This window comes from Aptenodytes patagonicus, chromosome 5 (genome assembly GCF_965638725.1).
Source record: "Aptenodytes patagonicus chromosome 5, bAptPat1.pri.cur, whole genome shotgun sequence".
Classification (NCBI taxonomy): Eukaryota; Metazoa; Chordata; class Aves; order Sphenisciformes; family Spheniscidae; genus Aptenodytes; species Aptenodytes patagonicus.
The window spans coordinates 18,211,751-18,236,888 of record NC_134953.1 but is presented as its reverse complement, the minus strand read 5'-3'; the positions used below and the strand labels follow the sequence as shown (position 1 = coordinate 18,236,888).

The window sequence follows — 25,138 nt, the reverse complement described above, 5'->3', positions numbered from 1 at the left end:
TAAGACTTTTCCGGGATTACTGCAAACATTGAGAAGATCACAGCACCTTTACAGAAAATAATAGAACTGTTTTATAGCATTAAACCAATTCTCCCTGACTACTACAAAAGACATGACATTTTATTAACTAAAGACATACTTGCAGGTGTGGATCAATCTCAAATATTGTCTCTCCTCTTCGCATATCCGTTATCAACCAGGGGCCTCCAGCTCTACAAAGAAAGAAGGAAAGGTAATGAACCAAACAAGCACTTTAGCTAGAACTCCCCAACAGAGTCCTCAGAGTGGACCTTTACTGGAAGGAAGCACAAGACAGTTTAAAACAAGCCTAGAAGCCCCTCTACGTTGTGTATATATCCCATCGCATGCATTTGTCCTTTACATTTCGTAAATACATAATGAAAGCCTTCCATGACCTAGCTGTTACCTGCCTAGTGTCTGGCACCACCAAATCTTGCAAAGCAGTCAGGATTGACACAGGTCCCCTGTGTGGACCCACTTACTCATACAAGACTGAACTGGGTTTTAATCTTACAGGTAACTGAATTGGGACTGAGAAGTCCAGTGTAGCCTAGGTCTAAGAAAGATGGGCAAGGCATGGGGTTGAGATTTATACCTCTATTACATATCTAAAGATGCAGCAGGGTCCCAATAGGACTGCACTTTTTGCTGAGATCGGCAGTCATGTTCAGTACCATAAAAAGCTTATTGCTCTGATAAATATCCTCACAATAGACATTTTGCCCAGTTGGTACTTAATGGTCAAGTACTTAGATGGTTCAGGGAAATCTTTGTTTTCATTAGCAATAAAAGTCAGAAGGGTCAAGATGTTTCCCAACAAAGGTGATAGAAAACAGATTACTGTGAAGATGAACTGCTCGGAGACTTTGGGTCACAGTGCAGGCAGACTGCAGAAGTCAGCCTTAGATGGTGCTTTTCATTTGAAGTAAAAACTGAAACCTTTTGGAATTGCCATAAAAATTTTCATTTTTTCATGAGATACTTTGTTACTGCGGTCAAAAGCCCCCTCCTCTGGCCTTGTCTGTGTTACAGTCCCCTAAAGCACTTGGAGTGGGAGCAATAAAAGTTAATATTTTATAGCTTTTCAGATGCATCGATAGCCACTCTTTTTTGACATCACTTTGGAAGCTGTTAATTATTAACTGCAGAGGTGCCAACTGCTTCAGTCCCTCACTGGGGTGCAAGAGACTTTTACCCTGACTCCACATCAGCGGCTTAGTAAGTTTGCAGCTTTGCCTTCGAATCGTACACATTTGGGTTTCATTTTATCCTTGGAAAGGTGCTTGTACCACAGCACAAAAGCCAAAAATCAGCATGAGAGCAGACTGAGGAAAGAGGTGCTGTATCTATATTGACTTAGAGGAGCCAAGGGAGCTGCAGGCAGTGTTTATTGTCTTGGGGTCCCAGAAACAAAGCTTGCAGCTGGACAAATTCACTCTACTCTAGGGCATTCGCACTAGTGAATTATCTGCACTTGTGCCTAAAAGGGAAAAGTTCAAGTTTAAGAAATCCAGCAGCAAAGGCTGGACTCTTCCAAATAATCAATCAATCAAAGGCCATTGTGACACTAGAGAGTGTACTATTGTGCCCAGGAACACATATTCGTAACCATTTTGTTTAAAAAAATCTTTTGAGCTACCATCACACAGCAATAACTTCCACTAAATATAAGAGAAAAATATTTAAACAAAACACCTGTAAGCCAAAAAAGTTTAGCTGCAACCTAGCAGCAAATAAGGCATCAACCTATCATTTAACATTTAAAACCCACCTCTTCCTTAACCCAATGACATCTGTGTTTTGCCATGCGAGAAATAACAATGAACTTCACTTGCATGAGCACTGCTACTGCAAATCAGCCCACCAAGAGTGGGGCCAGTTTGAGAGCAACTTTCTCACTTTCAGACTGTACCCAAGCTTTGCTAGGCACTGTAAGTCAGACCCTCTCCTTCCTTTCTTTTGAACTACACAGAGAGGTCGCCAGTAAGTTATCCCAGCTCTCTCAGGAAGAACCAATGAGAAAATGCTGCAGGCGTAAGAGGAAGGAAATTAAGCTTTCAAGATCTCATTCTACTTCACCCTGAACATGTGGACTTCCACATTCATTAATTTGCCATCTAAGTGTCTGTGTATGAGAACAGATTTGCAATGAATTCCCATCTCTTGGTACAGCACAGGATTAAACAAGTTCCATCAACAAGTTAAAGATTGTTAATAAAAACAAACAACTGAATTGTTCTCTACAGGAATGCTCCCCTATATGGAGCTACATGAGCACTTACACTGGGACAGTCCGAAGCAGTTCCAAGATCCCTTGCCCGTTCCACTGCTGAGCCGCATGCAGTTCCTCAGTGCAAACTCCAACAATCTGGAGTAAATGAAAACAGAGACACTAAACTGGATGGGAACCATGCAAGAACTGTAGAGAAAATGTGCAACATGGTGCTGGATCAAAAAGCGCAGATACAGAGAAGCACCATTTCTTTAAACTAACTAGATGAGTGAGGACAAATGGAGCCTGAGACAACCGAGAGATTCTGCAATTCCTTATGCCATCTCTCTACACTTACCACGGGAAGTGCCCTGGTCATGTAACATTTAATCTTGCATGGCATGTGTGAACTTAACTATGAGGAGGGTCTGATGACAAATCAGGGTTTACCGAGGATCCACTAGTCTGTTCTCACTCTTCAATCTAGTCCACACAAGACAGGACAGGTTAGGGTCTGAGCACATGCAAAACACTGCTCTGTCAGCCAACTGCTAGGGGCAAATGCAATACTGCACCAGCAATTTCAATCAGACAAGGGACCTGCTGCCACAAGGGAATGCTTTGGTGCTCATAAATCCTTGACCAGCTCAGTTTGCTGACTAGTTACATCTTACCCGGCACCATAAAGTAAAGCTGCTTACACATCACATAATCCACTCGTCACTGCAGGCAATTGCAGACTTCTGCCTTCCTGTATAAGGCAGGATGTGTTTGCTTTTCAGGATGGGAGCTGCCACACTGAGCAATACCAGACGTCCCTCTTACAGCAGCTGAGATCAGCCGCATCAAATGAAGGGGTGAAACACCCTTCAGCTGATAGAGGAAGGCAGTTTCTTCCCGATCCATCAACCACTGGCTTGTGCCTTTGAGTACAATGATTCACTCTTTGGGATGAAAAATTATTTTAGCATGGCCTTCTATTTTCTTCCTCAATACTCTTAAGCCTTTTCCAACAACACTGGATTTTTGATCAAAATCTGTTCAACTGATGTTTTATCAGAAAAGAGGAAAACTGAAAACTAAGTTCTGAAGAGCAGCAAGCAGAAGTGCATGATGTGCCTTTGCCGCAAGCGTATGTCTGCACTGATAGAGATCTGTGTGGAAAACCATCAACGTCAGCTTGTACCCAGTTCTGCACACCCTACCTCCCCTGCCCCTTAGAGAGCTCACTTTCTCAGGACCCAGCCCTTGGAGATGCACTTCATCCCCACCCATTCTCCTCCATGAACAGCCTGAATCACCCTTGCTTCAGGACACCCCTCCCTGGGCTTTCACTCACTAATTACATACAAACGGCAAGTCTCTAAACAGAAAATTATTTTGTGTTCATTCTTTTCTTTTTACAATCATTTATCCTCATGGGTCAAAATAAATCCATAACAACAAGCATCAAACAAAGGGGAAAAACAAGTCAACCGTATGTGTTGTGGAAGATTAGAGGCCAAGAGCCTCAGGATCCAACAAGCTGACTGTCCTTTGACCCAGGACAGCTGGTCACTAAAGAAGAGATGTGGACTAACGCAGCACTAACTGGGGAGTCAGCCAGGAATCACCCTGCTTAGCTTGGCTCTCTATTTCTGCTTCCAGGTCCCACAATTCACCTTTCACTGATTAATCCCACACCCATCTCTTTCTTGTTGATAGAACAGACATTTGGGCACCTCAGAAAATTCAGGAAAGCCTTTTCCCTTGCACAGCAGTTGCCTTGTGCAGGTCTGTGGTAACGGAGCTTCCCCTTACACCTGAATTTCCCACAGGAGGGAAGCTTTTCCACAGAGCAGGCAGAAATCAGCAGTTGGTATAAACTACGCCAGTTCTTCCACTAAGGTTAACAACTCCATCTGCAATTTAAAAATGTCCAAAGCAGCCCATATCTAAGACATATCTCTTCTCACTGAGAAGGAGGACTTTGGGAAAGCAAGCAAACCTGTTTGGCCAAGGAAGCTCCCCTCACTGAACAGTAGGGTTAAATCGCAAGGGATTTTTTAAATGTTTCTTTTGCAAAGCAAACCTGAACCTTTCTTAAACTGTAGATCAATACAGGAAAACTCACTTAGCCTCTAAAGAATCTTTGTGTCAATGCTGTAAGCTACATTTCTGCCATTAAATAATGCTAAAGCAACTCTGAGTCCTGCTCCAAACACATCTTTTCCTGGAACTCAAACCAGAGGATCACTTACCGATACTGTCATAGAATTAATTTGAATTTAGCTCTACGTTACTTTCTAAAAGTGTTTTTCTCAGCTTTTTTCCCCATGTTCATCTTTGAAATTTCAGGGCAGTAATGTAATATTCAACTGAAGGTCTGTTTCACGGCGTAAACATTTTCTCCATCAGACAGACCTCTATCTTGAGAGCTGAGTGTGCCATTGCTCAATCCTGGTAAAATGCTTACTGAATACCTCCAGAGTAACAACTCAAAGATGAGATCCACGGTAATCAAATAAGGAAGAAAGGTGGAAGACAGGATAATAAGCATCTGACTTATCAAAGCTAAATGAAATGCAATGTTAGGCACATTCCACTCTCAGAAGGTGACAGTCAGAGCCACCATTGCTGGGTCATACCTGTAGGAAAGTAACGACCCCAAAAGGAGTCTGCACCGGCTGCATCTGAGGGTCTTCTGTAAGTAACATATGCTGGATTCTAGATTCACTGTTGTCCAAAGGGCTGTGCCACGATACATGGTCACCGCTGCAGAAGGTGTTTTCTGCAAGGAAGAGAAACGAGAAATAGTTAGTCCATAAAGTCTGCTAGAATACTCCTTCTGTTAGCATCTGCTCCTGACCGCTGTCAGGCAGGGACCTCTGGTCTGGACCAAGACAGTCACTGGTGGCTATTCATGATGACTGCCTCCAGTCAGCTTTGCTGAGTCTCTGAGCCAGCTGAAGCACCTGAAGCAGGAAAGGGGTCTCACTGAGCCATCTGAATTCAAGCACTGACTTTAAATAAAATTGCCCTCTCGAGTTCTGTGGCAAAAAATGGTGTCCTGCTTTGATATTAATCCCCACACAGGAATATCAACAAATAAAATCAGCTTCTCTCTCATTTACTATTAGTCTCGTTTTGTGAGAGGGTGCAGAGTCAGCAGGCCATACTGGATGCCTATGGGACGGCGATTCATACTTAATATGCAGCTCTGATTTGCCACAGAGAAAAGATTCTGAAATATGAATTAAACGCACATAATACTCTGCTATATCTAACAAAAATCCACAGTCCGCTGCCCAACTTGTGATGGTCTAAGTCAAAGTCACTTTCTCTCCCAATTGTCTGGTGGCTCTGGTGCAGAATTATAATTAATATGTTCCTTCTTTCCCAAACAATGAGAAAACCAGTAGGCTATAAATCTCACCCTATGTCAGAATAGACTGCATCAAAACAAAGAGCCAGAAATTATCCTTCCCTCTTCACGACTGTAAGCATTCCTTTCTTCTCCTCCTCTCCTACTTAGAAAGACAAAACCCCCAGATAATCCCATGTTCCACAGCTGGTGCATGCCAGAAGGCACACCAGAACCCATCTGTATGTTGCTGTCCCATCACAGGAAAGGCTAATGCTTGCTTCCTGAGTGACCTAGAAGTAAAACAATGAACCACGACCACTTTCACACCAATTAAAGCATGCTCCATTTGCACACAGTTCCTAGAGCATGTGTGCAATAATGCTGCCTAGCCAACTGCCTTGTCCTCGGGTCCTGTGCTTGTCACACGCCAGGTAGAGCTTTTGACATAGGTGTAGTGCCCCAGGGATGAACCGAGTACCGCCTGCCTGCTTCCAAAGTCAGTGGCAAGCACAGCACCCCTCTTCCTGACCAAGGTCATTGATGAAGCCAGTCTGGGCTGCCGTCCTCACTGTGGTCTCTCCCAAGGCCACTCTTACAGGAGTGTGGAAAGAGAGGCATTGTGCACTGGAGGAGGACTAGGACTTCCACTGCAGACTGGAAAATGTTAGTGGTTACCTGAGCTGCTGTCTGTCAAGACTGGAGCATCTCGTATGATACAGAGCAGGATCCAATGCAGAGGAGTGTTCTCTGCCCTGCAGCTACAAGCAGACGTGGTCCCAGATCTTCACCTAACCTTCCCACATCACCTTCCAAATACACATCAATAGGGCATCTCTTAAATAAGTATCTGTAGGGCTTATCTGAGAATCCTTGGACGCGGCAGCTTCTGCAGCGGCAAGAGAGAGACGGCATTTGCCAGGAATTGCAGCTTTGTCCCCAGTCACATTAAACAACAGACACTGAGGAATCAGATGCACGCCACCCACCGTGCACCAGCACCACCATGACCGCGTGCACATACTCTTGGCCAGCAGCAAGTGCAGGATGCTTTGAGGGAGCCACCAGCAGCAGGCAGGTAAACTAATGAGAGTTATCTCACAGCTGCTGTAGTTAAAAATACTCACAGTCATCTCACTAATGAGCTAACTCATGCTCACCCATTCATGGGTTTAATGCAGGGCATCCTGGGCAACTCATAGTTTCTCCACCAGGTGTCCCCATTGGTGTGTATTTGAACATTTATTATATATATTTTTTCAGATGAATTTCTTGGACAGCTTATTTGATTAAGAATTAAAATAAACTCCAAATACCATAAGGAACTTGGCCCGAAAAAAGAGGCATGCAACAGAAGTGTTGTGATAAGTAAGGGAATGTTTTCCTTAGTTAAAATTAGGAAAGAAAGAAAACATAGCAAATGCAAGCTGCTTGAAAGAAAGAGTTTATCATTATGTACACTAAATTACACGCTTTCAGCTCTGCAACTGAAAGGATTGGTTCAGATATTACTTTACTTTTAGAGTTGGCAAAATATAAGCAGACAAACGAAAAACATGATATTTTTTTTTTTTAGTATCAAAATTAGATTAAAGAAACAGCACTTAGAATGTTGCAAAGGATCTTGTGATGTTTTCCAGGTTAGCCAAAACGTGGCTGATTAATTTTTTTTTTTAAATGATAAAAGCCTCTCAGTCACAGTTTTCAGGAATGAAACAAAGCCACAAAGAGCTTATTCTTGGGCCCTGTCTTTATACCACAACATTTTGCCCATCAAATGCTCACACAATTCTATGCTGATCGATCGCTGCATTTCACTGCTGGTGCTGCTTCTCCTGGGAAAGCCCTGCCCGTTTAGAGCAGGTTTTCAAATGCAAATGTCTCTGCTGGAAACCCACCTGTTTATGTCCATGTGAACACTTAGAAAATCTCCTTCTCCCTTGCATGCACATGAACACCACAAAATTCACACTGACTACTCAATTAAATCACAAAAAAATTTCTGCAAATAACATGAAGCCAAATTAAAACCTGTAAGAGTGCAAGAAATTCAGAATTACAGCCTGAAACTCAGCTCTTCGCTTGCTGCATTGTAACTCATATGGAATGTAAGATCAGCTCTTGTACAGAGACCATGGCGGCACTGAGGACAGCTTGAATTACAGGACTTGTAGCCACAGATACTAAGAAATTACAGGAAGAAAGGCCTAGATAACTACCTTCTCTTGCTTCATGCTGGAAACAGGGATGAGCATCCTCCCTTCCCACCTTTCACACTCATGTTTTCAAAACATGACAATGAAAATCTTCATTTAGGCTTCAAACAACATTTTAACCAAAAAATCCTAAAGTTTTCATAAATGATTTCTCCAAAGTAAATCTATAACTAAATTTGGGGGTTTCACAAATGTTGAATTAGAACATACAACATTTAGGTAAGTCCCCAAAGTCATCACAGCACAGATGGATGAGAAAAAGTCTCCTGTGGTTTTTACACCTTCCTATCATTTGCAGTGCTGCCAATAACACACTTCGTACAACTTACCTTTCGTCTACAAACATGTAAAATGTGCTAGTATTTCCTACATGTTCATATATATTTACATAAAACCAAGAGATGAGTAGGCAGACGACACACGCACTCATCTCAGGTACACTAGAAGGACAAACACCTTACAAGGAGCAACACACTTCAGTCAGACATGCCTAAAGACAGCTCCTGTTGTTCCCACAAATGCATCCCCATGTCTCCCATACCACGTGGACTAACTGGAGAAGCAGCCTGCCATCTCCAAACTCATTTCTGAGATCTGTTTTGCACTGCTATGAACCAAGGATGGGACCAGGACCTTCAGTGATAATGATGCTAATAGGGGTCTCTCAGCATTCACGGTTTCATAGCCATATCTCTCAGTACACATTTTGATGCCTGTTACTGCAGATATCAAATGAGACACCTACACTCGCAACTGGAAGCTACTTATAAACTAAATACTTGAAAATACAGACATGAAAAATAGGTATTAATATACATGTAAAAGAAATGTTTTATGTAAAAATAAAAGATTACAAGAAGAAGTTTATGTCCATGGAGCACTGACCCAGTCTGACAGGACTCACTCCTACAAGCATCCCAAAACAATTTCTAGTTTTAGGCCAAAACATGACTCCCCTTTCAGATAAGCACAGAATGTTCCTTTGCAAATTGTATCAATTTAGTAAACCTGAAAGTTTAAAGCCTCAGCAGTTCTGCAAGGATCCCATCACAACACTGATGCTGTCCGAGGCCCTTGTAGGTTCAGGAACAGCCTCTGCTTTATTCAAGCCCATTTACAGCAACCATCAATCCAACACTTTTCACTCTTAAGCTCTGCTACGACAACCCTTTTGACCTGCTGTAATGCTGTGCAGATTAGCATACCGTGGCAATGTTTCTTACTGGTTTTGAGGAGGGACTGAAGCACAGTAGATGTTACAAAAGTGCTTTTGCACTGTATTTCTTAATGAGACAAAATGCATTTGTGTCCAGAATCCAGGAAAAGGTGAGATGGCTTTCAGCAGTAGCTGTGAAAAATCATGGGCTACTACTGAACGAGCACCTTCTCTACCATTTCAAGAGGGCAACGTTCAGTCTGCCAGTACTCGGGTATCTTTTGCTGCTGCAAAGACTTCTGCCTCTTTGAACTTCGGTGTTACCTGACTCCACAGCAAAGCCAACAAGAGATGTGACATGTCCAGGGAAACCATTTTATATAATGGGAGGAATCTGATGTATTCTTCCAATAAATAGCAAGCCTCAAACTGGTGGCCAGTTGGTGCGTTCCCGTGCTCCAGAGTAAGCTTGGAGATGACCTCTATGAACGGGGGAACTAAGGACGCTCTTTTCTCTGTGGGTTTGCATGTTGTGGATGGATTCGTCATTGCCTAAGGAGGAAGGAGCTCTGACTAAAGCTTTTACTGCAGCTATGGCACACACAGGAGGACCCTATCTAGATTCACTTGTGTCTAAGGTCAAGCGTAACACGTCTCCACTCTTCTCCACTGCAGAGGGCACAGTTAGCATTTTTACTCACCTGCTCATTTTTACAATCCAAGTCTCTCCAAGAGCCCTACCACCCTGTTAAGTCTGTTTGACATTGGTCAACAGGTTCAAACACTGTTAGGGTAGCACAGTCAGTCTTCTAGGCAGGAGAACAGCATGACTGCATAAGCTTTATTTCCTCAGGTGAGCACAGCAAAACCAATAGTCACCATAAAAAGTTACCAGGACCTCACCAGGGAATTGTCAAATGCGTAAGACAGATGGCAAAGCACAGAAATGATCTAGCCATCAACAGGAGGAATTAAATAGCGAAGAAACTGAAAGAAAATACATTAAAAAATTAAAACCAAATGATTTTGCGTATGGCTAAATCAGCAAATCCTCAGGAGTAAACTAAGGCTCTGATTTACTGCATATGAGCTGATTCACAGGAACTGCTGTTGAATACTTCTGCCTCACAGTAAACCTGAGGTGGTTCCATGTTCCCTCCATGGAAGGAAGAGCTAAGCTACCTGACCTGCCTCAGGATAAACACGTATCCTTCAGCAATTACCATGGGAGTGCTGTATGTGTTGTAGATACACAGGCTTGTTGCAGTAACCTCTTGGACAATCACACCCTTCCTGCTTGGAAGGGGCACTAACAGGATTTAAACCTAATGCAGCAAGGTGATCCATCCTCACACACTTGAAACTGGTTCTTTTTCTGCAAGTTTGTGTTTTAACAAAAACTACTGATTTTTTTTTTTTTTTTTTTTTCCTTCTGGCAGGGAATGTTGATTCCATGAAATCAAACTGCTTCATAGGGAGGTATTGATTTCATAAGAACTCAACAAGGAAATCATTAAAACATTTCATTTCAAACTTACTATTTTATCTCATAATTTATAATAGCAAATCTGAAGCCTCTCTCCAGCTCCACAGAAATGAGGAGTCTAAATTTCCCATAGGCCAGCTCTTGTACCATTCTATTATGCAAAAGCAGCATCTATAAGACAGTTATACCAGACCACTCCGTTAAGCTTCCCATATTTTGAAGTCTTTAAAATGTCATTATCCATTTTCCTTTACAGCCCATGTGAAGCAGGTGAGGTTCCTCCATGCAGCAATGGTCATAATTCAGCTGCACAATCTCTCCTAACTTTACTATCCAACTGCTCTATAATGAGAACTGGGGAAATAACTCAGAGGGAACCATTCCACTGTGGACTCGTAAATTTTCTTTGTGTAACATTGCTCATATATTTTCTTGGAGTGCGTTCCCCCCCACCTTTAATTTGACTAAGTATAGCTGATGCCTAAAGGAATAAAACCAAGTCATATTCTTGGCCTCAACATGTTTTATAAACAGTGTAATGCATGCAATCTGTGCTCAAGAGGTGTTACCTAGCTCTAGAGAGAAACACAGATTACTTCCCACTGTATTTCCAATTTCTTTTTTAAACCTGCCAGTTTCACATGTAGGGGATCCTGCTAGGAGCCCTTACTCCCTTTAATAGCCACAGGGAGTAAGTTGAAAAGGACAGCAGAGACAAGTACTAGGATCTAAGAGAGCTCCATCCAAAGGGTGGCCCCAGGCTGAATCTGGGTCAGGGAAAATCTCCAGTGAGCTTGCTACCCTGTACCCAGAGCCAATAGGAAACAGCTGTTTGGGTATCTGGGAGTCAAATATCTTCTCCGGCATGCACACAGGGGACCGTATGGAGGAAAACAAAGAGCTGATGCTGTTCCACCAGCGAGGAGACAGCAAGGGAACTTGAAGCATATCTCCTGTCCACGCATGGCCTGGCATACAGTCCCCAGACTGAGTCTGGCTCTGGGGCAGTTCAGACTGCATCACCCTGGTTCATCCAAAGGCCAGAAACTTCCCCCTTCTGACATGGTCACACCATGCAATTCTTTAGATAGATTTTCAAACTAGGAGAATAGATTTGTAGCCTGACTGTTCCTCTGTATCTGTTCTGGACACCTCCTCCTTCGAAATGCCAGCTAAAATCTGCAACAGAGGGGTTAAACTGTTCTGACAATCAGTCAGATAAAGCCATCTGGACACTGTGTTACAGGTTATGAGCTGATACTGCACAGAGTTGGAGAAGCCCTAACTACATTAACTACTAAGTGTGCTTGGTTTTGGGAAAACAGCTGCTCTACTGCACTCATATCCTTCAAAAGCAAGTTTCTGTGTTCCTCTCTTGTTTCTGCGGAAAGCCAGGCCATCATTACACGGTCACTTTATTCTGGGATATGTGCAAGATGATGCTGAAAGAAACAATCCTGCTTGTCCGCCTGAGAAAGCAGCGGCTAACCTGGCTCACCCCCTCGAGCCAGTAATGTTGCTCAGCTATGCTAGCACAACGCTTGGCACTTCTCTGCTAGCTTGGTCCAAAAAAATGTACTCAATAAATTTGCAACAGTGTGTGGCACTGGGGATGCTGGCATGCAAACAAGATGACCACATCCCTCACACGAGCCAGACCTACATTACCCGCATCACTCAGCAGCTTGAAAACTCGCTGCTCTAAGGGGTACAAACCTACATTTTGTATCCGACTGTGAGATCTCGGCTAAACTGCAGGCAGCGAGTCACAGACGTCAGAGAAATTCTGTATTTGAGGGCAAAGCAAAGAAGGATTTCGACTCCATGACTTACGGGTGCAGGAATGTTAAAAAGGCCCCCAGCGAGCTCCTGACCAGCATGACAGTGATGCAGCCAGACGTTTAAATTGAATGCAGCTTATCCGATACTTACAGAAACAATGTAATTTATTGCATTGCTATTACCCCATGTACGGTCTGTATAATTTATTATATAAATGTATTTTCTCCAACACATTTTTAATATTCAGTCTGGCTTTGTTAAAAAAAAAAGGTAATCTGGCAATCTGTCACAAATAAGATTTGATGTTGTTTTTCAGTACCATTTTGCAGACTGAACAGCTAGAATTAATTCAGAGAAACTAAGGGCAGAGTCCAACACTGAAATGCATTAGCTATATTTTTCACCAGAGCTACTTAATATATTTCTAAGTAGCTCAATAATGGATACAAGCATGCATGCAAAGATGTAGCTATAATAAACCGATACAGAAGCTAAACATGAAAATCGCGTCTAAAAATCTCAAAGTAATACTGTTATTGCAACTCATTACACAGATGCAAATTTAAAAACAACAAAAACAGAGTATAAAGAAAAAGACTTCATTCAGACTCATTTGCCAGCCACATTAAATTAAGATAATCTAGGGATAATCAAATTAATGCTAAATTTAGTCTGTCTGCGTAGTTTCCTAACCTACAAAGGACTGCACACATGGATTGGTAAAGGGGAAAAACAATTGCGATACAATCTGTGGGGCCCACTGGCAGTTAGTTTGTAATTTCATTTTCAACTCAAGTTGAACATGTTTTAAGAACATACAAGTAGAATTCAAGCCATTATATATTTGCATTACATTAAAAAAATGCTTTTCCTCCCTGTTTTTCTTTTTCGGTTTAGTTTTGCTGCCCCTTATCTCTTGTCTGGGAAACAGGAACTGCCCCAGCCCGGGCACCGCGAAGAGGTGCAAATTCACACGGTGCTGCTGCCTGCTGCAGACATGCAGCATAGACGAGATGCCTTAGGAAGAATTAAATCCCTGGAGTACAATTAAACAATAGCTCCACTGCAGGGGTTCAAATTGGGCTTTTAGAAACAAGGGGCCTAGGCAAAAGGTTCTTTAAAAAAAAAAATAGTGTGGGAAAAAAACAGATTATTAATACTGTAAGGACTGCTTGACCTCTGAGGTTTGACGACAGTTTCAGAAAACAGAAGTGCAATGCAGATTTTTTTTTTTTAAAATTGATCAGCATGTTGAAAATACAAAGTTGATTACTGCACAGCTCCAGGTTGTTAAGTCTGGAAAATTAATGAGCCCTCAGAAGAGCCCCATCAATTTATGCAAGCATATATAAACTTATTTGATCATTTAAGTCCCCTGGACTGAAAGCCTGATGAAGGGGCCAGAACTGGGCCCTCCCGTGCCTCCCCAGGGTACATCACCAGCAAGACGACACGATTCCTCACTCTGTGCCCCGCTCAGAGCCCTCGCTCACCCTACTGGCAGTGGGATGGTGGAAAACGTGTCTCGCTGCACTGTAGCTTCTGCTGATGGAGTTACAAATGCTGATTTTCTTATCACAAAGTAGATCCCAGACACCTGGATGCCTTATGTGACATTGGAGAGTGTAATACAATATCATACAATATCCAATATCATACAATAACCAATTTTGTTCTGGGCCTCCTCTACCTCTTCTGTTTTCCAGGACATTTCTTTCCATCCCTTACACATCTGCGTGTCTGGCTTGCTCCTTCTCCCTGCCCATCTCTACGTGCGTATACAATTTCCATGACTGCAGCCTCTGAGAATTTCTCATGCAGGCTCCCAGCGAGTGACTCCCGTGCCCAGGGCACGCTCCCACCCTCTGCAAGTGGTGGGCCCCCTGTCCTCTCCCTGACTCTGTACAGCCTGCTCCGCCAGCCACCGCCTCCCACACTTCCTCTCCTCCCCACAACTTCATTCAGCTCCTCCACGTCTGCTCCTTACAGCCTTCTCCAGCCCTCACAGTCAGCAGAGGCAGGAGCTGGCACATCCAGCAGGCTTGGCACCCCCTCAGCGTAAGCACTGCTGGAGGCAGGATGCATCTCCCGCCTTGCTTTTGCAACAACACGGTTCTCACCTATCTACAGATTTATCTGCATGGCTTCCTCCCACAGGGAGGGAAGGCTGGAGGAAGGCACAGCAGCATGAAAGGACTTACCTGGCATTGCTGAGTATGGCAGAGAAAAAAACCGAACACAGATGCGAGTTGTTCATTCACAGCCCCACAAAACTCTCCTGCTCCAAGCTCTTGCTCCTCTACACCCCGTCACTCAGACTGATCTCCCTTGGATGCTGCAGGGCTGGGCTGCTTTCACCTCTTCCAACGGGTGAGTGGGACAACCTTCCCCTTACTCCCTCTATCCCCAGCCAAGCAACCACAAGGGAGCGGGAGTTAAACACTTGCCAAATCCAGAGCTCCAGGCCAGGTGAGAGACCCTTCCACCTCTGTCCAGCTGTGCTGCCACCAGCTTTCTGCGTCCTTCACCTGAACAAGACTTGTTTTACAGTTCCCCTTCAAAGGATGGTATTTATGTCCTCAATACTTTCAGAAACTAAATAGCCTCAGGATGGGGTGGAGGCCTGGGAGCGAGAAAGGATGTTATACAGCAGGATCTCCTGTCAGATAAGGACTCGGCTCAAAACACACATTTAATGACAGTTTATTTACAGATTATGTGGTCCCACGTGGCCAATTTGAAGAGATACTTACCTTTCATTTAAAAACCCCATCCTGTGTTCTGACACGTGAAAGCCTGAATGTTTTATGGTTACCTGAACATTACCCAGCCAGGTGCAACTAGAACAAAGACTTGTACCCACAGCATTTAGCAACCTTTAGGTGTCCTCAGCGAGGGAGAACTGCAGCAGGAGAGAAAAAACTTTTTTTTCTTGGTTTTGAACCTCCCACATACTTGCGCATGTGCAAGCCACCGTGTATGCTTAGATGGACAAAGGAGTACCATGAGACTGTACTGTCACTTGTGATCTTCCCCTAGATATCTATCTATGAGACATTTCTGTTGAAGAGCTTTCAAGGAGCTTGACAGGGAAGCGAAGGCACTATCCTCCTCTGAAGGACACAAAGAAGATGCAAGCAGCTTCTTTTAATAGCCTTCACAGCACAGACGTCCAACAGAAAGACTGCAAGACTGCACTGGGGTATCCCTTTTAGCAAAAATTATTCAACAAAGGGCAAGAAAGGAAGACGGTCTGTGAGAAAACACCTATGGAGTTATCACATCGTCATCTCTTCAGAAAAGTTATCTAGTTACCCCGGCATTAGTTCTGGGGCTCGTAACAGAGAGGAAGGGCAGGGGTCTTTGAGAGAGTACTGTAGCATTTTTCTCAGTGGTTGATTATTTTCTCTTAAATTTTCAGGAATTTAAAGCTTGCACAGGCCAAACTTTTGTTTTACTTTGGCAAAGCAGGAGGCCGAAGGGCAGGAAACAGAGGAACTTTGTATTCACACATATTTGTGTAAAATATTAGTTACGCATTGAGCTCTACCAACCCATTACAGTAGTGCAAGAGAAACACAAACTTAATCCAAGAGTTATATTTATGGTTCAAATACAAAATGTTTATGGAGCACCTCTTGAAACAGCATCCCAAGTGTTCCGAGATGATTCCTTTAAGGCCCTGATTTTAAACCAAGAAGCAGGAAAGTCCACTTTCCACAGGCTCTGGGCTGCCTGCAGTCTCTGAATACACTCTCCCAGTTTCTCTTCCCCACTAAGAACAAAACGCTTCCCCTGCTGTGCCCATTTGCTGCCTCCTGGCTGAGCAGGCTGCTGGAAAGGATCTTGCATCTGAGTCTGTCAGAAGATGGTCTGTAATGAGCTCTGCGTACTGCCACTCTCGCAGGCAGAGTGGGTTAGGCAGAAAGCACAGTTTGAACACCACTTGCTGCACAGATCTTCAATAGAAAGTGTAAGAAGGTGGATATGTAACAGTGAACCCAACTTCCAGCTCAGTCCACTCCTCTCTGCAGTTTCATCTAACATGGGCTTGGCAGCTGTCAAGGGAAAAATCGGTCCTTTTTACAAGGCTACTCAGTACGTGTAACCTTCAAACTCTCCTCTGTGCATCCCAAACAATTGCACACAGGCAGCAAGAGAGGATGCTCCTACGACTGCGGAACAATCCCTCTGTGTTGTGGCTTTCAGCTCCTCGACAGGAGGAGGCAACACTATTCTGTGCAGAAGCCTTTAACTATTACAGCGGCTGCTTCCGTTTCCCAGAAAAGGCCGTGTGGGACAAAGACCTCATATATAAGTTGCCAAAGGACCTCACACCAGCAGAAAGGGGAGTTTTCTGCCTTCCCCGAGCTGTTTCCTTTGTTTTGCACTCCTCCTTCAGTAGAGGGGACAGAGCCTTTGTCCGAGGCTAGGCTGACCATGTGCAGCTTCTCCTTCGCTTCCTTACCCCAGGAGTCAGAGATGCTCTTCTTAATGGGGCTTGCTTGTCCCCAGCATGTGGGCTCCTCCTCACCCTCCTGCATCAGGCAGGCTCCGGGTAGGACGGAGAAAAGGCTTCCTGCAGAGAGCTCGGCTGCCCTCCGCTTTGGGCAGAAAACATTAACAAGATCAGTTCTGATCTTGAACTGCAGCCACTCAGGATAAACACCTGCCAGGGGGCAGCATCCAAGCGTCCCAGGGCGCGGGGCCTGCTGGATGTCCTCCTACCACTTCAGCTATTGCGGCAGCCTTGCACTGAGATGCATCATACAGCTTCCTCTGGGTCTCCATGCCCGTTTCTTTCCTCCCTCTCCCAGTGGCAGCCCACATGCAGTATGAAGGCTAAAACAACTTGTGCATTTATAAATGAAACCATATACCAGATTTACAGGTGTTGCTGCTTTGTCCATCCCTGACATTTGGGAGCAGCCTCAGGACACATGGACTGATGCAAAGCACAGAGAGAAATGGGTCTTTTTTTTCCCTTCTTCCTTTCCTTTTTTTAAATAAACCAACTGAATGAACTGTATTGCACAGCTGAAAAGCAACGAGCCAAGTTCAGTTCTCAGGCAGGAACAGGACATGAGTTGACAGAATTAAAAGGGACATCATTTGAAGCCTAGCCAACTCAAACTGGGCCTAAACCTACTTTATCTAAATTGCAGTAGCAGCTAAAAACAAGCCTCCTCTTTCAGGCAGTGCTGAGATCCCTCACTTAATGCCTAGAAATACTATGCAATCAGTAAAGCAGTCCAGGGAAGACAGCTTTCCTTCTATTTCAACAAAGTCTTTTATAAGGAACAAAGACTTTCTGTGCCTCTGCTCCTGGCACAAAGTCTCTCCGTGCTTTAGTGTCCTTTGGGGGTGGAAAAGGTCAGAGACCTGTTCTCAGCCGAGAGCTAGAAGTCAGAGAGATAATAGTGGCTTCCACGACAAGGCACAGGAAGCACCCAGCCTGACCCATGAGTCCAGACAAACTGCAGGAGAGAAAAAAGCCCAAAATCCATGAGGTTAGGGAGGTAGAGAAGAAAAGGCTTTAATTTATATTATGTAGCTAGCTCACTGACAACATAAGCCATAGACTTTTCCTCCCCTAAGTCGAATGAGAGTACAGGTGTCCTTGGAAACTCCTGGGTTCCCAGTCATGCTTTCCTACTGCTGAACTGCAGACTGGGAGGAAACTTGGAGGAGCCTCATGCACAGTCCAGGTTCACACCACCAGTGCTGATGAAGCAAAAGGCAATGTCACACAGCAGTGGTATTTGTCCCCTCTTCTCAAGTTTCTGAGAAAGCGTCCAGCACCTTTTAAACCTGGCCAGAGGGTTGCAGGGGCTTTTCTATCACCACAGCAAAAGGAATTTCACGGAGAAGAGATACTCCGGTATGGCATAATGTCCTAGCAAGTCCCAAGCAAAGGCTAGGAAGATGCTACCCACCAAAACCAGCAAGAGCTAAATAACTGCCAGCTTGTCGCTTCAGCGGCTGAAGCTGACAGTGCTCCAAGGCAAAGGGCAGGTCTGAGCCTGGCACTGGGGAGCCTCCAGTATTGCAAAGGGGCAGCACCCTGCCTATACTGAACAGAAAGAGAAGTGAAGTCAATTTAGTCAGCCAAAATCTAAGGTCATGCAACTCCATTTATGCCGCCAGGAAGAAGGAGAATAGGGGCTCACCACCCTTGCAGTGGCATAACAGCACTCAGCAGCATTCACAGCCGTATTTCTGCTCTATGCCCTCAGCTAGTTTACCACCCATACCTGAAACCACGCTGAGCGAGACAGGACTCACATAGAGGAAGGATGGGCCACCAGGCGTGTGCTAGTTCACAGCCTGGAAGCCTCAGCCACGGCCCTGGCCACTGCAAAGTTCCTCTCTAACGACTGTAAGTCTCTTACCTCCCCCCGTGCCTCGGCACCCAGCAACAAAATGGAACTGGGTGTGTTTCCCTGCCTCACAAGTGAGGATAAAAGCATTGGAAAGTCCCCAAAATTACGGTCATACAAACAGACAAATAATATTAAGCTTTGCAAGTGTGCAGAGAGGAACTGCACTAATTTCATCTAGGGAACCCAGAAGTACCTCTGCATGCTGACCCACACGCCAGTCTCAGTGTCACCAGTGCCAAGACCTGTCCTCTCCCTCCTTTCCAAGTGAAAGGCTCCCTCCGCCGAAGAGCATGGATGTTGCAGACAGTCTGTATTGCTACGCTTATTCCCTACAGACCCCTGCTAGGAGTTGGCAAGACCATCTTAACATTAAAAACAGGCGCTGGAAGTTTACAGGTTCTTTGAGAGGGGGAAAAGAAGAGCTATAATAATGCCTTTCAATGAGCTCTGCTGGACCAAACCCAGAACAGTCACAGAGAAAAGCAAAACGGATTAGAGAAAAAAGTTTGACGCCAAAGACTAAACAGCGACAAGGCTTCTTGAGACTTGCCTGAGAGTTGCTATGTCAGGAAAGCGGATAGGTGTCTAGCTGCCCCATCCTTCAAGCGCACTCAAAGAAAACACACATAAAGCCACACTGCAACACTAACGTCTCTCCTCCTCACTGAGACACTGACACTCAGATACACAATCAAGTTGCTGTGGGTTACAACTGCACGCACGGGCTGAGGCTGGCATGAGGCAAGCTGTCATCTCTTGTGCCGCAAAAGGAAGGGTTTCCTGCAACTGGCACCGCCTCATGTGTCAGCTAGTGGGCACACACACACAAAGTGAGCAGAGCTGCTATAGCAGGACAAGCCTCATCTAGTGGGACATGCAACAGGTACCAGGCATCCAGCTTTGGGCAGGAGGATCAGACAGTCCCAGCAGGCAAGTTTCAACCCTTGAGCATCCCGAGCAGTAACAGCAATAAGACGGTAAAAGTGAATCCGGCCCCTGCTTCAATGTTTCCTCCACGCAACCCTGGGACAGTATTTCAAGAAAAGATGCACTTATGTGCCTACAAAATGTCTCCTCTTAGAGTCATCCTTTCTGCAGACAAAAACATTTTCCATGAGGTCTCTTCAGTGTTGTCTGTCTGATTGTCAGCTTTGCAGACAGATGCTTCTCTCTGGATTCCTAGCAGTGCTGCATAAGCTTTATTTGCGATCTACAGGGGAGAGTAAAAAAGGATGGGTCCATCTGCAACCAGCACTTTGCTGCAATGCCTATCAGGACAATTTACCAGAGCTGCATTTGGCAATTCCCTCCCCAACAACTTCAGAGCCTCCAGCCAGCTTCGGGGGATGCCAGCAACAGGTTGGAGACCAAAGCACAAGCTCGATAGCTGCCTGTCGTGCCCGGCACATCAGCCAACCACTCTGCACACAAGCAACCGGTTTGTTTTATCAGCCAGCAAGTCATTTGGTACCAGCCCCAGCACGTACATCCCAGCTGGAAGCTCGGGGTTGTGACAAGGCTGGCTTAGGAGATGGCGGGGGAGGGATGGGAAATATTGGGGAGGTGAGCTCATAGGCAGCAGTACGGGGAGAAGTGAATTTATTGCGGCGGTGCGGGACGTAGAGGGGCTAGCGCACAGAGATGTAAAGGACCAGCCTTGATCTGTGCTGCTGCTCACAGAACAGCTTGTTTTATGGGAAACGTCTAAGAGGAATTAGGCTAAAACCCAACCAATTTCTCATGGACCACTGAATAACTATCAGATGATGAGAGCTTTTGGCCATGACAAACTTGGGTTAAATTGTAATCAGTGACTTAATGTTTCCATACCCCTCTGCAGAATAAAGGCACGCAGCCTGCGCACTTGGTTGAGTCCTGTTCACCTACGGCAAACGACAGGCCAGGAGGACATTTTACAAAACTTTACTGCACTACAGTTTCAGTGTTTGTGCAGCAGAGTTCACTACATAACAGGTTCTGTTGAAATGAAATTGATGTTGATTTATACTTCTTTGTGGAGCTAAAACACACAGTTAATCCCCCCATTTTTAATCTAAAATCCTGGAATACTACAGAGGAGCCAGGGCCAGCTCTACACTGGAAACTGGTCAATATTACAAACAGATGATAGAAAAAAAATATATATTTTACAGAGCCATAGCAACCAGAAGAGAACAATAAATCAGCCTGAGGTTGAAAAAAAAAAAAAAATAAAGGCACCGTCAGGGCAAAATATATATGAATTATTGGGAAATTTTATTTGGCTTTAGCCATCCTACTGGGAAGAAATAAACACTGTTTTACAAACAAGCTAGACAAGCCTCATTTGTATTCAAGGAAGCAAGGAGTTTGTTTTGGGTTTGTTTTTTTTTTTCTTTTTTATACACAGAAATTGGCCTGTGTCAAGAATGTTTGAAAACATGTTGGCAAGGAAAGAGTCACTGAGGCTACCACATTGAAGCTTTCTGGACTCCAGAAGATCTGAAGATGAGGTCTAGTGGTTACGCCAGGGCAGCAGGTGTCAAGGTATCCACTGGCTTAATGGCTGCAGGTCTGTGACCCCAGCCAAATCACTTAATCCCACTGAGTCCCATTTTCAGTGTAAAAGTTATACTGCCTGTCAAACGCAAAGTGCCTCCGTGGCTCAGACTAAACTTGAATCAGATGGAAATTGCTAAGTAAGAAGAGTGCATCTATACCTGCAGCCCTTACAAGTCCTGTGATCACCCTCATTTACCAAAGGGGAAACTGAGACATGCAGAGCTGGCATAATACCCTCAAATTGATGCACTTGGCCAATGACATAGGCAGGAACAGTGTACGTGCTTCCTCAAACTACAGACAAGCCGTCGGACAATAATTCCTACCTGAAGAAAGCATGACATGTCAGAAATAACTAAGGAAGGCTAGACATACCTCATTTGGGGCTTGCTTTTCAGCCCGGCTGCCGAAGGCTTGCGTGGCTGTGCTGCCTCAGGCACTTGCACACATCAGTCAGAACCATCCTCCCTTCCAGTAACTTTGGGAAATTGGCCTGTGGACTTGAATCGTGACAGAAGACAGAAGCTCACGGATACCAAGTTCCTGCAGGTTTCACAGAAATAACTAAAGGACAAGAGAAGATATTTCATACCTTATCCTCTGAAAAGGGAATCCCTCACCGTAACAGTGCAGAGGGGGCAGACGTGCCAAGAGAGGATGTTTGTGGGGAGAAAACCCAACACAACAAATCAGCTATAGCTAGTTTGGTCATTGTTTTGACACGTTGTTATCAACATGTGTAACTCACTGTGTATCTACTGGAATTAGTTCTGCCCAATACACTTTTCAAAAGTGTAATAAATTTTCTAAGGAATAATTCATATAAGCAAGTTTCTCCTGAAGTAATCAGCTGAAATCTACATTAAATCGCCACCCACAAATTGCATCTTGCATGCTTACTTCCTTTGCTTGTAGATTTTGTTACTGCTGTTTTGTAGTCCCCAAGACACAAACAGCTTCCTACTACTGACCAGTCAAAGGTTAAATATTAAAATTCAACTTTTAAATTAGCTCAGACTTCTAAATTCACATTTAAATATCTTTTAGTGCACCAGTAATCAGGAAACTATAAAAAAAAGATAAATTATGTATTTACGGAATCACAGAAAATTACATTTAGAAGACCTGAAGAGGACACCTAGTCAGTCAAGACATATTTATAATATAAAGGAGACTAAGAAGGCTCCTTACTCTGCCCTCACCTAAAGGAAGAATCAACTCTTCCTGACCAATTTCCATGAAGAATAGTTTGACTTGTTCTCAAAGCTATGCAGCAATGAGGAATCTGCAACTATTCCAGTGCTTCACCGCGCTTACCATTCAAAAGTTTTTCCTAATGACAAACCCTAACCCCACCTTACAGAAATTTTAGTAGTGATGAACCTCTCATATCGCCAGTAGGCACACAGAAAAATTTATTACTTTATTTCCTACAGCAACCTTTTGCATATTTGAAGACTGTTCTCACATCTTCCTTCCACCTTCTCTTCCCCAGACTAAACAAACATAACTCTTTTGATCAGTCCTCCACAGGTCATATTTTCTGGACCTTTGGGTCATTCTTACTGCTCTCCTCCAGACTTTCTCCAACTGGGATGCAGCTGACTTGAAGTCTTTTGCCCAAAATGAGATACAGTGCTCTCCCTTTCCCTTCAATGTGTTGCCAGCAGTGTAGGACCCTATCACACGCAATACACAAAATACTTCTATTTATACGTCAGAATAATTTCGCTTCTTATCTCTCAGAGTGAAGAGAGTGTTGGTTTAGGTATAGCCCATTGGTGATATCAACTCCAAATCATTTTCTTCTCCTTTCAGAACTGCTGCCTTTCCCCAGCTGATAATTGTGCATTGGATTATTCCCATGTAAGCACAGGACCTCGCACTTGTTGCACCTTCCTGACCCTACTGCACATAGGTACTTCAGACCATTTCTGCAATTTGCAAAGGCCGTTCTGAACTCCAGCCCTCTGCGCTGTAGTGCTTTGCTGCGTCTGCAGATTTCATCAGGATACTCTGCATTTCATCATCCTGGTCAATACCAAATTGCATGAGCATTAGGATAGATTTTAGACGAATCCAAACTCTGCACATCTTTTGTGACTGATGACAACACATTGACAATTACTCAGAGTCTAAATATGCAACCAGTATGGCATCCCTCCTTCTTTAGTTTTTATGAAGACTGCATTTCCCCAGCTCGCTCACATACCTGTTGGAAGGGATAATGTCAAAAGTCTCACTAGTATCAAGGTAACCAACATTCACTTCTTCCCATGGTGCCTGTTACTTTGTCACAATTAGTTTGTTCCAATTTATTCTTGATAAACCCATGTTGGGACGTCCATTATTCCCTGGATGCCTTCTAGATGATTTGTTTTTCCTAGCAGTTTCTTAAGATCTGCAGTCTGATTGACCAATTAGAAACCCCAGGTTTTTGCATTTCTGGGGTTTGTTTGGGTTTTGTTGGGGTTTTTTTTGGGGGGGGAGGGTGGGGGTGAAGAACAGCATTTGCCATTTTCCAGCCTACTGTAACACTACCTGTCCCCCCTGCAATGGCAGCTGATGAGTTCTGGAGTAAATGTTATCAAGCTCAGCCAACCTGCAAACCTCTAACTAATTCATGGACGTCGTCTTAGTACTTCTGAAGCTAGTTTCACTAGCTAGTTCCCCACTACAATTCATCCATTGCGGAGAATATAACCATTACATATGCTATACCATTATCTTTAAGCTCTAGGCATGATGAGGTTTTCCTGGCAATTTTCCAAACCTGTACCTTACAGCTGCAGCTGTTTTCTTTCAGGCCAAGAAACATGGAAGCAGCAAGAATTCATACACACAACACATTTGTTTCCGTGCTACATCAATATATTGCCCTCATGATGTGTATTGGGCAGGGCCTTGAAAACAACCTAACTTTACCTTAGAGAGGAAAAAAATGCAGATTTTAATTTCAGGAAAGCACAAACCATGGCCTCTCTATACTGATCAAGCGTCATATTACTGCAGTACCTAAAGAGTTAACAATCGTAACAAGCCCTGGACAAGCTTTCTGTAGGAAGAGCATTTCTTCCTCTTCATTTGAATTGAAGTATAAATTTGTTCTACCATGAGATATTCACCCACGAACCATGACAAGCTAAGGTCACTGAATTGTGCAAAGTTTCATTTTCAAGGTTTGCAGGTTTGTGGTTTTTTAAAACTAAAAATAACAGAGTTGGGATTTTTGGTCATGGTCAAACAGTGATAAAATTAAGAACAGATAAAGCCACAAATAAAATTTTTTGAGATTTGCAAGCTTGGTTTTGTTGAAGGAGGGGAAGTAGTGCCATTTAATCAAAAGCACAAAGCATCAAGTGTTTGTCAGAGTGAACAGAGAAGCCAAGGCTCAAAGAGGTCTGAAAGTCAATGCAGAAGACTGCTTTCCTAAAGCACAGCCACAGTGCAGGAGAGATGGAACAAAGGAACACAACATTCATTTGCCTAGAAGTGTTTGTTACAAAAATATATCACTTGCAATGAGACATGCTTTGTAACTGCAATACACAGTAATAATATTTAGGATAGCAGTAGCTGCTAGATGAGTCTTCAACTCAGTCATCACCTTCTGAAAATGCTCAGGCTCAGCAGGAGTATAACTACACCTTACTCTCCCCCAACTTCAACCAGACCCAGCAAAGCACATCTATGATAACCAAAAAGTTGGCTTGTTATTCAAGAGATAAGAATTTAGCTCTTTGCATAGCTTTCAAAGTAAACAATCTTTTGACATGCGGAAGTGCTTGGAGCCTATCCAAAAAGTTCCTGCCAGCTTTATTTTTTTTCTTGCTTCTTGTTCAAAGTGGATTCATAAGCATTACTTAAGTTGTTTCGGCTCATCAAATGTTTTTAAGGCTATTTTGGAGTATTAAAGAGACTCCACAGATTTTTTTTAACCAACTGAAGAGGACAACATTAAGGTGCATACAACAGAGTTAAACAATGCTTGTCATTGT

General features: G+C 43.9%; 1 protein-coding gene across 2 annotated transcripts in view; it reads right to left on the bottom strand.

Moving 5' to 3' along the window:
• Positions 1-25,138, bottom strand: part of SUFU (SUFU negative regulator of hedgehog signaling) — a 99,168-nt gene that overhangs the window by 42,467 nt on the left and 31,563 nt on the right. For both annotated transcript variants that reach the window (XM_076338919.1, XM_076338920.1), the window contains exons 4-6: positions 4,861-5,003; positions 2,304-2,389; positions 140-212 (exon numbers count right to left, since the gene is read on the bottom strand). In XM_076338919.1, the coding sequence (XP_076195034.1) occupies positions 140-212; positions 2,304-2,389; positions 4,861-5,003 (302 nt within the window). The remainder of the gene's footprint in view (positions 1-139; positions 213-2,303; positions 2,390-4,860; positions 5,004-25,138) is intronic.